This window comes from Carcharhinus amblyrhynchos, chromosome 16, assembly GCF_965287045.1.
Source record: "Carcharhinus amblyrhynchos chromosome 16, sCarAmb.v2.hapA, whole genome shotgun sequence".
Classification (NCBI taxonomy): Eukaryota; Metazoa; Chordata; class Chondrichthyes; order Carcharhiniformes; family Carcharhinidae; genus Carcharhinus; species Carcharhinus amblyrhynchos.
In genome coordinates, this window is record NC_137339.1 from 30477227 (window position 1) to 30491309 (window position 14083).

Below are 14083 nucleotides of genomic sequence, written 5' to 3' on the forward strand. Positions count from 1 at the left end.
AGTAGTTGAAGCCAAAACGTTGCCCGATTTCAAGAAAGGATTAGATAAAGCTCTTGGGGCTAAAGGAATCAAGGGATAGAGGAGGAAGGGGGAATCAGGATATTGAATTTGATGATCATCCATGATCATAATGAATGGCAGAGCAGGCTCGAAGGGCCGAATGGCCTATTCCTGCTTGTTTCATACTTTAGCCATGTCTTCTGCCTCCAAAAAAATTAATTCAGTCCTTAATCTGTCCCTTCCTTTGGCTATCCTTTTACTGTTTTGATGTTATAAAAGACACAAGAGTTCTCTTTATGCTACTTGCTAATCTTTTCTCACACACTCATCTTGGTTTAACTACAACAGAAGGGCTCATTCAAACTACAATACAACCAGGTAACAAAGTCAAAGTTAGAATCCATTAGTCAATCCAATAATACTATATATAGATAGATTGTGCCTTTGAATTACTACATTTCTTCTTTTTTAATCATAAATTATCCTTTATTAATCCATGTGCATTCTTGAAGCATAAAGTTTTTTTGTAAATTGAAATATATATAAAATGCAGCTATATTTTTTGGAAGTTAAATGCTTAATCATTAAAAAAATGGCAGTCTCAAGGACAGATCAGATAATCTACAGTGCAGAGGGAGGCCATGTGGCCCATTGAGCCTGCACCAACAATTCCACCCAGATCCTACACCCGTAAGCCCACAGATTTACCCTCCTAATCCCCCTGACATTAAGCGGCAATTCAGCATGGCCAATCAACCTAACCAGCATATCTTTGGATTGTGGAAGGAAACTGGAGCACGCAGAGGAAACATGGGGAGAACATGCAAATTCCACGCAGACAGTGATCTGAGGCCAGAATTGAACCCAGGTCCCTGGCGCTGTGATACAGCAATGCTAGCCACTGTGCCACCCTGTTGCCCATGTATTAATGTCCTGTAGCTCAACATGAGCAACCTTTGAGGTTCTACTATAAATGGTAATACAGAGGGTCAAATCCATCTGGTTCTCACAGTGTAACTTCATTCCTTGGACTAAGTCTAAAGTGAAATAAAATATATCAAGCTGCATTCCACGGTTTACTTGGAGTGGAGGTGGAGGTGTAAGATATGAAAGTGAAAATGGATGCTCAATTGTTATAAGAACAACTAGATTGGGAAACTGGGCAGAAGCTTCAGATATTGTAACCTGAATTAATGGGACAAAATGACTACTGTTCCTTTTTGGTCAGCTCCAGGTAAAAGCCAGTGCAAATCGATCCTACTTAGTTTGAAAATTAGTGCAATGTAGAGGTAGAATATGTGTTCCCTGTCAATGGCATTTGAGTAAGATTTACTAAACCAAGGGCGGAATTCTCCCATGCCCCTGCTAGAGGGTTCAAAGGTGAGTCCTTAAGGGGAGAGATGAGTGGGAGACTCATTGGTCTTATGTTAGCGTGAATTTCCCGGGGGATCTCCCACTGGTGCCCACCATAGTTGATCAGGAAACCTGCTGGAGGTCAGCGTAAAACTGATTTACATCCCACTAATGAGATAAAGGCCTGACCAGAGTCTTCCACCCATGCCTGATCCACCATAATACTGGCAGGAAAACATGTCCATGCAAAGCATGCCTGATACAACACAGCATGCAGATGTTGGGATTCACCTGAACAATGCCTGGGGCTACCTCTAGAATTTGGGAAGGAGATCGTCGGCAACCCTGAACCCCAGAACATTACAGCAGTGGGTAAGAGGAACGTCTACAGATAGATTCAGATTCCGTGTCCTGGGGCGGCTCATTGTTCAGTCTCAAAATGTTCCTGGCAATTCAGCTGCTTTTTCAAGAAGTCCGCCTTCTTTCTTCATAATGGCTCAGTGATGTTGGGCACATTTTCAATAAGGTGCTCAGATACAACGTGCCGTCAGCTCTGCGCTGCTGCAGAATACAATGCAAAACCCCTGGTTACATAATTAATGGGGTAAGGGTCAGAAGATTTGGTATGTTTTCCCACTGGCCTCCGCAACAGGAAATATTTCACATTCCCGCCCCACCACAGGACATAGTCTCAGGATGAGAAAATTCCATTCCTTTTGCAGTGCACAAGATCCAATATGGAAGTGCCCTTTGTATCAATGTCATCTGAAATGTCCTAGCAGGCTATTGAGTTCAAGGGCAATTAGGGTTGGGCAATAGGTGCTGGCCCAGCCAGTGATGCCCTTATCTGATGAATTAATAATAAAAAAGGTTAGTCCACTACTGTATTTCTTTAGTATTTAGAATAAAAGCTGAATGCCTAAATTATTTTTGTACTTCTATACTCATGTGAATAAAAGGGAAATACACAGGCACAGTGCTGAAAAGAGCGGAAGGTTGTAGGGCAAAAGGGTAAATGTGTATGCTTTTCAAAGCTCTGAGAACTGACAGTAGCTTAACACCCATATTGTATGTAACATATGTACTAGAGGTTTGTAATAAGGGGATTCCACTGTACATTTCAGTAAGTGGGTATTAAATAATAGATACCAATATATCCGTCTCAGTAGGAGAAGGATATATATGAGCTTGTACAAAGTTGATCATTGCCCATGAGGATACTATCATGTTAAACCTGTCACTTATTAAGTCATAAAAGAAAATGCATGCTATTTCAAACAGAAATGCTTATCTTGCTTGCTGGGAACACTGTACAAATGCTGATTAAAATGTCCACAGACTGTTTTGGATCTAGGTAGGTTCGTACGGTGCTGTTTATTTGTTGAATGGCGAAGACAAGTACATAGATAAATCATTAACATAGTTCAAAAATATTGTTTAAATGAATAGAAGTCATCGTGTAATTCTTTTGCTGAGGTTTCAAAAGGTGCATAAACTGTAAGAAATGAAAATAATACACTGTTTGTCAAACATTCAAGTTTTTTATCTATAGATGAATGCAAGATGACCTCCACTCAGTCCCCACCGAAGCCCATAGTTTATCACGCTGAACACATCAAAAGAGAAAAATCTCTAGACAACAAACATAAGGATGGTTAAGTGGATTCTGTAGATTTTCTTAGTCAAACAGATAGGGTGGTGTGAGTCATCAAAAATGTTGCAATTCTGCAAATGCAAAGGAGGAAATCCTTTACAGCAAAAACAGATTTTCAGCAAGTTGTGGAAATTCCCAGGCTGAAAAGTGAATGGCAGTTCTCCTTGCAGAGGCTTGGAGTCTTTCTTCATTTATCTGTTCACTCCCCCTTTAAGTTATTTTTCAAGCAATTAGCTTTAACTAGCAATGGCTGCTTTCCTCACCTGCACTTTGTGACATTTCATTTTCTCCCAATCTCTGCAGATATAGAATTCTCATCCCTTTTTGCCTGGCCTCGCTCCTCTCTCTCAATCTCTCAGCCCTCATTCAGAATTACAACTCCTCCCTACTCTTCCGCTAAACATAGCCTCCCTCTGCACCTTCATTGATAGCCATGTCTTCAGCTGCCTAAACTCCAAAACAGCTCAATTTTATATTACAGCCTGATGAAAGTTAGTGTCCCAACAAATTTCAGAGGAACATTATCAAACACTGAGGCATACAGAGAGATAATTGGGCACTGTGAGTCAAGTGTTAAGGGGTGCTTTAAAGGAGGAAGCAGAGTTAGTCGTTTATAGGTTGAGTGAGCAAAAAATAAAGCATAATGCAGGAAAGAATGAACTTGTCCACTTTCACAGAAGTGGAAAGCGGCATGTTATTTAAATGGAGAAGGATAAGAGACTTCTGTGGTGCAGAGGGATTTGGGTGCTGACGTGCTACATTAATCACATGATATTAGCATGCAGGGACTGCAAGTGTTTTTGAAAATATTGAAAGTTTATTGTAAGGGGTTTGCTGCAGCTGTACAGGGCTTTAAGGAGACCACATTGGAGTTGCGTGTACAGTTTTGGTCTCCTTACTAAAGAAAGGCTAAAATTGTATTAGAAGCAGTTCAGAGAACATTCAGTCAACCTACTCCTGGGATGAAAGGGTTATCTTAAGAGGAAAAGTTGAACAGGTTGGAGCTATACCCATTGGAGTTTAGAGGATTGAGAGGTGACCTTATTGAAACAAATAAGAAGGGACTTGACAGGGTGGATGTTGGAAGTATGTTTCCACTTATGGGCCAGATTAGAACTAAGGGACAGAGATTAAAAATAGGGGGTCTCCTGTTTTGGACAGAGATAGGGGATTTTTTTTTCTCTCAGAGGGTTGTTATCCTGTGCAATTTTCTTCCCAGAAGGCAGTGGAGGCTGTTCAAGGGTGAGTTAGATCTTTGATTGACAAGGATCATGAGTAGCAGACAGGAAAATGGAGTGGAGGCCACATTCAGATTAGCCGTGATCTTATCAAATGGTGGAATAGGCTTAAGGGATCGAATGGCCTCCTCTTGCTCTTAAATTATATGTTGTTAAGTATTAGCTAGACACCAAGGAGAACTCCTCTGTTCTTCTTTGAAGCACTACCGTGGGATGTCTTACATCCACCTGAGAGAGCAGACAGAGTTTTAACATCTTAAATGAGAGGCGGCATCTCTAACGGTGCAACAGTAGCTCAGTTCCGCACTGGAGTGACAGCCTGGATTATGCATCCAGAGAAATCTACAAAGAAGTAAACAGCTCTGAGGAAAGATTTTCACTGGGTGAGACGCAGAAGATGGAACATTCCCAAGTTTCACTTTGAGTGAGAAAACCAGTGCGATTCACACCAGCATTTCCAGCGCAATTCAGATTGTTGACCTTCCTGTTAGACATATTTTGGGAGACGGATGAGTTTTGAACCAGTTCTGAGAGGGGTAGGATCTAAACATACAAACAAGCCCAGATTCACAAAGGTCGAGAATTGTTTTTAAAGGGCATCTCAATCTCAAAGTGAAATTGAAATTCCCTCCTTTTCCCCCATCTCTCATCGAAGATATGTTTCCCTAAACCCCTCCCCAACACAGTGTGCTGGCAGTGGGGCTTTTGGGCCCTTCTAGTGGGTCCCCCATAATGCTCCCCTTTCATGCGTTCCCTTTATGACCCCTCTTAGGGCCCACGCCCTTGACACTTCCCCTGGAACCCTGGCACTACCTACTAGCAGTGCTCTCCTGGCAGTGCCCATCTGGCAGTGACACCCTGGCAGTGCCAGTGTGCAAGTTGGCATTTCCAGGTTGGCACTGCCAGGGTGTCAGGTGGTGTTGCTAGCTTTGCACTGCCAGATGAGCACTGTCCAGCCATGTCCCTGACCACAATCACTTAGGGGTTTCAATGGCCACCGACCACTCCCACCCATCCCGATATGGCCATCACACCTGAGACAAAATTTTCTGTCCAGCCCGTCACAGGAATCGTAGCGAGCGGGAGTGGACCTTGCAAAAATCAGGTGGGAATTTCCAGCCTTGAGGTAAGCGCAGCTGGAAAATCCCATCCCTGGTCTCCATTTACAGAGAACTCTTGCCAGGTTCTGCTGCGCCCAAGGGTCAGGAAATCCCAGGAGTGGGGACAATCCGGCTTGAATCCAACTAAGCGTATTTATGTTGTTATTTAAATACGCAAATAGGATTCCCGCCCTCACTAGGCAGGAACCAGATTACATCAGGGCATGATGACTGGGAGAATCCCAAGGGGAGAACTGCGCCAGCGTTAAATACACTAGGCCCCTCCCCTGTGATTCTCCAACCCCATGCCACCCTAATGTGATCTGCAACACAGTCAGAAAATCGCCCTTAGAGGGACTTTTACACCAGCAGGCTACCCCATTGATATTGTCCCCGCTCTCCGGAAATAATGTAACGGGGTTCCTACCAAGAGAGGTCAGGAACTCTATTACCATAGATTTAAATATCGTTAGTGAGCTTCCCTATTGTATTATCCTTCTCATATTAACCCCCTTATATTAGGACCCCCCCATACTTCTGCCCCTCCACACCCCCACCCCCATCAGCTGTGGGTCCCACCTCTCCCATTACTTTTTTCAAAGTGCTTGAAAACTTGGCTGGAAAAGTGGGCTCTCTGCTCTTCCTGCCCAAGACAGCACCTGAGATGTCAGGAGTTAAAATAGGAATTGACAGAGATGACTGGAAATTCTGCTGGTGAAAACACTACTGCGACTCAGAAGCCTTGAGATGAGGGCCACCTCTGTCCCCGAAAGGCTCAGTTGTTATCCAAGTACTACCAGCAACCCAGGCCATCTGGTTTCACCTCAGAGCAGAACGGAGATGGATTTCAGAACAGCACAAAAAAGAGGCTTCAGAGATAAGCAAGTTGTTATAAACAAATGAAGCCCTCGCTGAAATATAGGGCGGGATTTTATGGCCTCGCTCGTCCCAAAACCATAAAATCGCACCTGAGGTCATTGGATGTTCCCATTGTCCACTCCTCGCCTGCTCCGATTCCCGTGGAAGGCGGGACAGTAAAATTCCGGTGATATACATTTACCAAATTTTGAATTGTATGTTAGGCAGGGGCTAACCGGAGATAAATACTAACTTAGTGGGAGAGAGGGAAAAATTGAACAAGGCAACAATGCAGGTTTCAGTTCAGCACTTCATAGAATATTTAATGGTTAATTTGTTTTTTGACTGTGCTTGCAGTATACATGTCTACCAGCTGTTATTAAGACAATACTCTAGGGAACAATCCAATACTATATGTGAATCATTTTATCTTGGTTAACTCCAGGAATACAGGAAGAGGAGTCGGCCATTCATCCCCTTGACCCTGTAACATAATTCAACAGTTGATCTGTATCCTAACTCCACTTATCTACTTCTTTCAGCAAGAACCTAAAAAGTTTAGATGTAAGATTATTAATTGAGCTAACGGCCAGAATTCTCCAACCTCGCCCAAGGCTGCAATCCTCCAGTCTCACCAGCAGTGATGGCAGGGTGTACAACATTGGAGAACTCTGGCCCACATCTACTGTTTTTTGCTGGATAATGTTTTGTATTTCTACCATCCTTTGTGTCCCCTGACCCTGATTATTAGGTTATGACCTCTTGCCCTCAACATATCCACTAACAGAAAATAGTTTTCTCTGCTAATCCTATTAAGTAATTTCAAGTATCTCAATCAAATCACCACTTAACTGTTGGTACTCCAGAGAGTACAAACCTAGTTTATACAATCTCGCCTCAAAGCATAACTCTTTTGGAGTCCTGGTAATATTCTGATGAATCTGTGCTGTACTCCATCCAAGGCAGGTTTGCTGTACTTTGATTTGATTTATTATTGTCACGTATATTGGGATACAGTGAAAAGTATTGTTTTTTGCACGCTATACAGACAAAGCATACCATTCATAGAGAAGGAAAGGAGAGGGCACAGAATATAGTGATACAGTCAAAGGTAGGCTGTAGAGAAAGATCAACTTTTTTTATATTCACTCGTGCGACATGGGTGTCACTGGCTGAGCCAGCATTTATTGCCCATCTCTAGTTGCCCTAGTTCAGAGAGCAGTTGAGAGTCAACCACTTAATATGTGGTTGGTCCATTCACAAGTCTGATGACGGCAGGGTAAAAGCAGTTCTTGAGTCAGCTGAGACGTGATCTCAAACTTTTGTATCAGAATGATATACAATATAACAGAGCTTTGTATAACTGTAGCGAAACTTCCTTCCTTCATATCCAATCCCTCTAATTATGAAGGCTAACATTCTATTAGTCTTCTTGTTTTCCTTTATACCTGACCACTACATTTTCGTGATAAGTGTATATAAGCTATTAAATTTCTTTGAACCTTCACTTACCCTAAACTAGTTAACATTTAAGAATATATTTAGATCTACCTTTCTTTGGTCCAAAATAGATGAGTTTACATTTGCTGGATTGAAATCTATGGGCCACAACTTTTCCCTCAATGAAAGCAATTTTCACTTTCATTACCAGGCCAGTAAGCTTGCAGAGCAGATCAGTGAAAATGAAAAGCAACAAGCACGTTTTGTAATCCGAGTGTGATGCATATTCCTAGTCTACTGTTCAAAAGGTGAAAGCTTCCTTTCGATGTCCATAGTGAATTGTTGAATTTGTGCACAAATCTGTTATGTTAGAGAATGAACGGAGAACGCAGATGTTAAGAAAAGCCCAAAGTGGACTTGTGAGCATTTAAGACATCAAGCAAAACTAAAATTCTCCCAATGGAGATTATTTTACTTAATGGACCAACCCATTGTGATGTTCGGAAGCGAGGCTATCGTGAGAATCTCAGCTGTTGTTGACAAATGCACTCATAGGTTGAAGTGTAACAGGGACCTACACTAGCTTTTGGTAATCATGGGTGGAATTTTCCCAGAAAAATATTCCTGCCAGCTGCCTGACCTCTTCAGACAGCCAGCAGGAATCTGGTGCCTCGGTGAATGTGGTGCGTTCGAAAATCGACATTCCTGCCATGTATAAGTGTTCTTAGGGTTCACCCAAGCTATCCTACCAGCCCCAATCTTCCGTTGGGAAAAAGATGCAAAAGTCTGAAGTCACATACCAACCGAGTCAAGAACAGCTTCTTCCCTGCTGCTGTCAGACTTTTGAATGGACCAACCTCATACTAAGTTGAGCTTTCTCTACATCCTAGCGATGACTGTAACATTACATTCTGCACTCTCTTCTTTCCCTCTCTATGAATGGTATATTTTGTCTGTGTAACAATATATAATACTTTTCACACTATACTAATATATGTGACATAATAAATCAAATCAAATCAATTGGGTTCCTGCCCAGAGCAAGTGGCAACCTGATAATTATGCAAACCCGCTAATTTGAATGTCATTAGACGATTTGACAGGCCATTAGAATCCTACAGTGCAGAAGGAGACCATTCAGCCTAACAAGTCTGTACTGACCACAATCCCACCCAGGCCCCATCCTCAGAACCCCATGCACTTATCCTAACTAGTCCCCCTGACACTAAGGGGCAATTTCACAAGCCTCCTGCCATTCATCCGACCTGCCAGTAGGAACAGCACTGGGTGGGTTTTACATATTCTACCCAATAAGCAAGGGCAACGTGTGCTGGACCTCAAGTGTCCAGAGGAGCACCCCAACCACTCAGGAAAAAAGGGCTTGTGCCCCCCCCACCCACCACACAAATCATGGGTCACCCCACCCCACAGGAGGGTGACCCAACCTGAACCCCTCAGGTGCCTGTTTCCCCTCAGACCACCAAGACAGCCCAACTCCCCCATCAGACTTCCCCACCCAGCTTCCCTTCAGGCCAAACCACTTCCAAAAATAGAGTGAAACCACAGCCTGTCAATCAGCATTAGACTATGTCTGCATTGTGGTTGAGATCAATGGGGCACTTGAAGTATAGTCAACCATGAAGGGAAATAAAAATAAACACAGGCAGTTGGAGGTTGATAGAAGGTCCATTGAGCTGGCAGCTGAATCTCTCCAAGGTTGAACTTAAGAACATAAGAACATAAGAAATAGGAGCAGGAGTAGGCCATCCAGCCCTTCGAGCCTGCCCCGCCATTCAATAAGATCATGGCTGATCTGTCGCTGCTCAGTTCCACTTTCCCGCCCTCTCCCCATAACCCTTAATCCCCTCTCCTATCAAAAACCCATCAACCCGCGTCTTAAAAATATTTAGCGAGGCAGCCTCCACCACTTCAACGGGCAGAGAATTCCAGAGATTCACCACCCTTTGAGTGAAGAAGTTCCTCCTCAACTCCGTTCTAAACCGCCCCCCTTTTATCTTGAGGCTGTGCCCCCTAGTCCTATTGTCTTTTTTGAGCGGGAAGAGTCTTTCCACCTCTATCCTATCCATCCCATTCATCATCTTATACGTCTCAATGAGATCTCCTCTCATTCTTCTAAACTCTAACGAGTACAAGCCCAGTTTATTCAGCCTCTCCTCATAGCTCAACCCCCTCAACTCCGATTGATCAAATGCTTCAAGTGTAATGGAGAGGGTTTCACTGAGTTCTGCTTGCTGGGAAGCTTCAGCAACTTCAGATCAAAGCCGCGTGCATACACTGGGGCTAAGTACACAACTGGGCAGAATGGAACCCACAAAACCACCACCCCACCCCCACACCCCCCATCCCCACAGGTGACATTGACATCTCGGGTGGAATTCTACGAGATTAATTCTAAGGGCGGGATTTTATGGCCTCACTCAAGCAAGATGGGAAATTCCCACCCAAGGTCAACAGACATTTCTGTTGTCCGCTCCTCACCTGCTCTGATTCCGTGGGCTGCCAGATGGTAGAATTCCGGCATAAGTGGCCCAGCCAGTGTGAAAATGGGAGAGTTCCTGATCCCTTTTTTCAGGTGAATTTTCACACCCAATCTTACGCATTTAGTCACTGAAAAAATGGTCGAGACCATTAGACCATTTCTAGTTGCTGCAGGCAACTGGCTGGGAGTAATTCTCCAGCCAGCCTATAGAGGGAGTCACTGCACATGTGCAGGCCTCTGATTCTGCACATGCTCAAAAGCAACTAACAGCAGGGGTCTGACAGGCAGAGAGAGATAGTTGTCAGGTCCCTGCCACTGTAGAGAGCCTCAACCAGCTCTCCCCACCCTCCCGCAATCGTAGGGGTCCACAACCGATCGCGAGCCCCACAATGCATAGGAATCCAGCCCACAGCCCTCCCCACCTCCATGGCCAATCAGGCTTCCCCTCCCCCTGACCATATTGCAGCAGCACCCTCAACCTGATTCCATTGCAGAGACGCAGTGCGTCCCCTTCCCTCCTGATCAGGCCCCAATCAGGCCCTCACCTTCATGCCAGGTCCTATTTAGGCCCCACCCCCATGGCCCTGCCTTCTGTAGGAGCCACTCCCGAGCAATCCCCAGTGGGCAATTCCAATATGCCACTGGACATTTCCCAGGTGCCAGGGTGGCACTATCAGGCTGGCACTGCCATCGTGTCTGATACCCGCTGGTGGAGACCTGTATTGATTCTCATCGTTCTCGCACGTTCCACGGGTCGGAAGATCCCAGGAGCTGGGAGAATCTGGCATGGAATGAGCTATTCATATTTAAATGCCACTTTAAATATGCTAACCGGCCTGTTGCCCTTTCTGGCTGTGATCTGGTTTCCACTATTAGAAAGAGACTGGGATGATTGCAAACTGTCTGACGCCGGGTATGAAGCCCATTTGTTTAGACCCACGTGCTGTTTTCCAAGACGGGTGTGATCTGCGCATGTGCATTTGCAGCAGGGTAAAGATACATTTGGACGGCATTATACATGATTAAAAACCATCATTGCAAAAAAAATGATCGTGTCAGACAAATGAAGCAAGCGGGAAGCAGCCACTGTAAGTTGGAAAATGAGACAGAGAGCACAAACCAGTGAGCAGTGGGTGGGACTGTTTAGGTCGTTACCAGAAGCAAACAGCCAGTAGAAGGCCAATTAAAATTGAGTCATTAATGATTACTGTAGAAGAGCGAGAATGTGCAGTTAAAGGCACTGTTCCATACCACACCTTGCACTGATTTAACCATCACAAATCCTAATTTATAGTTAGGGGCATTTCGAGAAATATCATTCCATCATATCAAAGTAAAAAGAAATAGAGTTGTAACATCAAAAACCATTCCTGGAAAACGCTTGTCAACCACTAGTTTGTATGGAGCTTTTGACATTCAAGAAAATAACAATAAACAGCTAGGTCAGTTTTATTTCACCTGCACCATTTCAGTACAACAGCGCTGGTTCATTGCTGAAATTTGATTGTTAGTAGTTTAAAATTATATTGTTGCACATTAACAAAGCACTGAGCAAACTGTGTTTCCAGGTTTGTCCTCCAGAGACACACTTAACTATAAAATATATAATACACCATAATATTATGTTAGTCATGAAAACTACACTTTCTTTTTACTGGTGTACTGCTTAACAGTGGCAGATGGAAGTTAGGATTGGCTGTGGGAAGAAAACAGTGATATAATATGTACTCGGCCCAATCATCTTTTGCCAACAATTATTAAGCAAACAGTAGCTGAGATCAGCAAACTACATGTCATTAAATAATAAGCTGCTTCAGAAATCAGTGCTTTCTTTAAAAAAAAGTATAGATAGGAGAAGAGATTAAATATTAACATGAAAACCCCTCCACCCCTCATCAGCATATAGCTCTACTAGCTAGTGCTTCATTTCAGTAAGATGCTTGTTAAACATCATAGCTGATAGAGAGACACTCTCAATGTAAGTCTGGCAGAGTGGTCGTCACCCTTCAGAGAAGTTCACTGAAAAAGGGGGAATTGTTGGAGTTTTTGGTAACAATGCGTTTGTCGAAAGCTCTGATAGAAATGGACTTGCCAGATTACACTGCAGCCTTAGACCCTGCTTATACAACTCTGGAGTTTGAGAATATGCAAGTGTTAGCCATGGGTAATGGTGAGTTCCAAAGATTTTACTGTCAGCCTACAGGGGTTTAATACTGGTACTGAGATAGTATGTGATTCTCTAAAGAAGTTGTGTTTTCTGTCGGCCGCTGCTTAATCAGCAACTGTTGAAATTGGAATTAGAATCTTCAGAATTGTTGTAACAGAAGCTATTCTCATGTGCCTCATTGTCTGGATAGCTGGTTTCAAACTATGGCGATCTGCGCTACACGTATTAAAAGGCTGTTTGATATTTTCACAAGTATATCAAGCACAGTTTGGAAGTTAATTTGTTTTTGTCATTTCGAAGCTGAGAAAATCAAGAAACCAAATCGCAATATTTGTACATTTGTTCAAGTGCTAATCTTAAAGAAACTCCTGCGATAAATTGCCCACTGATGCATTTTAATTGACAACCAGAGGGTCGGGTTTTGTAAGGAACTTACTTACATCATCAGCTTTATTTTTAATCTCTGATATTATTCCTATCTTAAAGGTTAGATCTTTGACTCAGGCATGTATTTGAAAGTCATTTTGTTTTATTAAAAACAAGGTTGCTCCTATAAGGCTGCCTTTAAATACCATGGTTGATCAGAATCCTTAATGTGTTAAAATTACCCTGTTGCTTGATGGTTAACTTAGTATTTCCTCAGGAGAAAAGTAATCAGAATAGTTGGTGGTTGCACTTTTTGTCAAAACCCGCAAAGATAATTCAATGGTGACGCACAGATTCATTCTAGTCTCAAAACCTGCATACGAAATTCCATCCTCCATTTTGACCACCACTTCATTAAATAGAGACAAACAAACTTTGGTGAGGGTAATTTTTATAAACCATTTGGAATTATCCATGCTTTGGTGGATCTTATTATTACCCTGCTGAGTAATAATCGAGTCATTAAGAACTCCAATTGAAACATGCAGCAAAAAGCTAAGAAGGATTTTCTAGTAATGTAAGTCACAAAAAAGTGACTGTATATACAAATGTTTTTGTATGATCATCTCGCCTGGAGTCTCGCACATACTTATTGTTCCTACACAATGATTATAAGACAATTTGTTAAAAGCTGTCACATTCTTCATAAGTGACCACCTAATGTTTACTGATAAAAGTAATCAACTGTAGACTGTGTGCCATTGTCGGGCTATTTCTTTTGGTTGTACAATCTCATATGTTCCTTGCTTAAATTATTTTTTTAGATGATGACATTCAGATTCTTCTAATGATCTTAAAATAGAACAGTAATCAACTAAAAGATTGGCGTTTATGACCGATCAGTAACCTGCTGCAAACACTTTGCTTTGCACATTTAGAACATAAACTTGATCCAGGGCCTAAATCTAGGATAAATTTGATTTTGATTTGGCTTATTATCGTCACATGTATTAGCACATTGAAAAGTATTGTTTTTTGTGCGTTATACAGATAAACCATACTACTCATAGAGAAGGAAAGGAAAGAGTGCAGAATGTAGTGATACAGTCATTGCTAGGGTGTAGAGAAAGATCAACTTAATGCGAGGTAGGTCCATTCAAAAGTCTGATGGCAACAGAGAAGAAGCTGTTCTTCAGTTGGTTGCCATCTTATGAGGTTAAATTAACATTAGATTGTACTAACTATTAATTGTTTAAGTGTTTCTACATTATTGGTGTTAAATTACATTGTGTATTTCTCTATAATTTGGATATTAGAACGTAACCGAGGAGGCTTTAAAGTTCTCGTTGAGTACTGGATGCATTAGTTAAAATCTTTACACAAGGTAGTTCCGTCCAGCTAAAAGCT

At 42.5% G+C, this 14083-nt stretch overlaps 1 protein-coding gene across 3 annotated transcripts in view; it reads left to right on the forward strand.

The window, feature by feature from the left end:
- Nucleotides 1-2639: 2639 nt before the first annotated feature.
- hnf4a (hepatocyte nuclear factor 4, alpha) overlaps nucleotides 2640-14083 on the forward strand; it is an 88293-nt gene continuing 76849 nt past the window's right edge. The window contains exon 1 of one of the 3 annotated variants that reach the window (XM_080204945.1): nucleotides 2640-2707. Coding sequence is in view for 1 of the 3 variants with exons in the window: in XM_080204941.1 (XP_080061067.1) it covers nucleotides 12199-12313 (115 nt within the window). In the remaining 2 variants the exon portion in view is untranslated. Of the gene's footprint in view, nucleotides 2708-12082; nucleotides 12314-14083 lie in introns of those variants that run through there. The other 2 variants (XM_080204944.1, XM_080204941.1) reach the window with 2 other exon arrangements.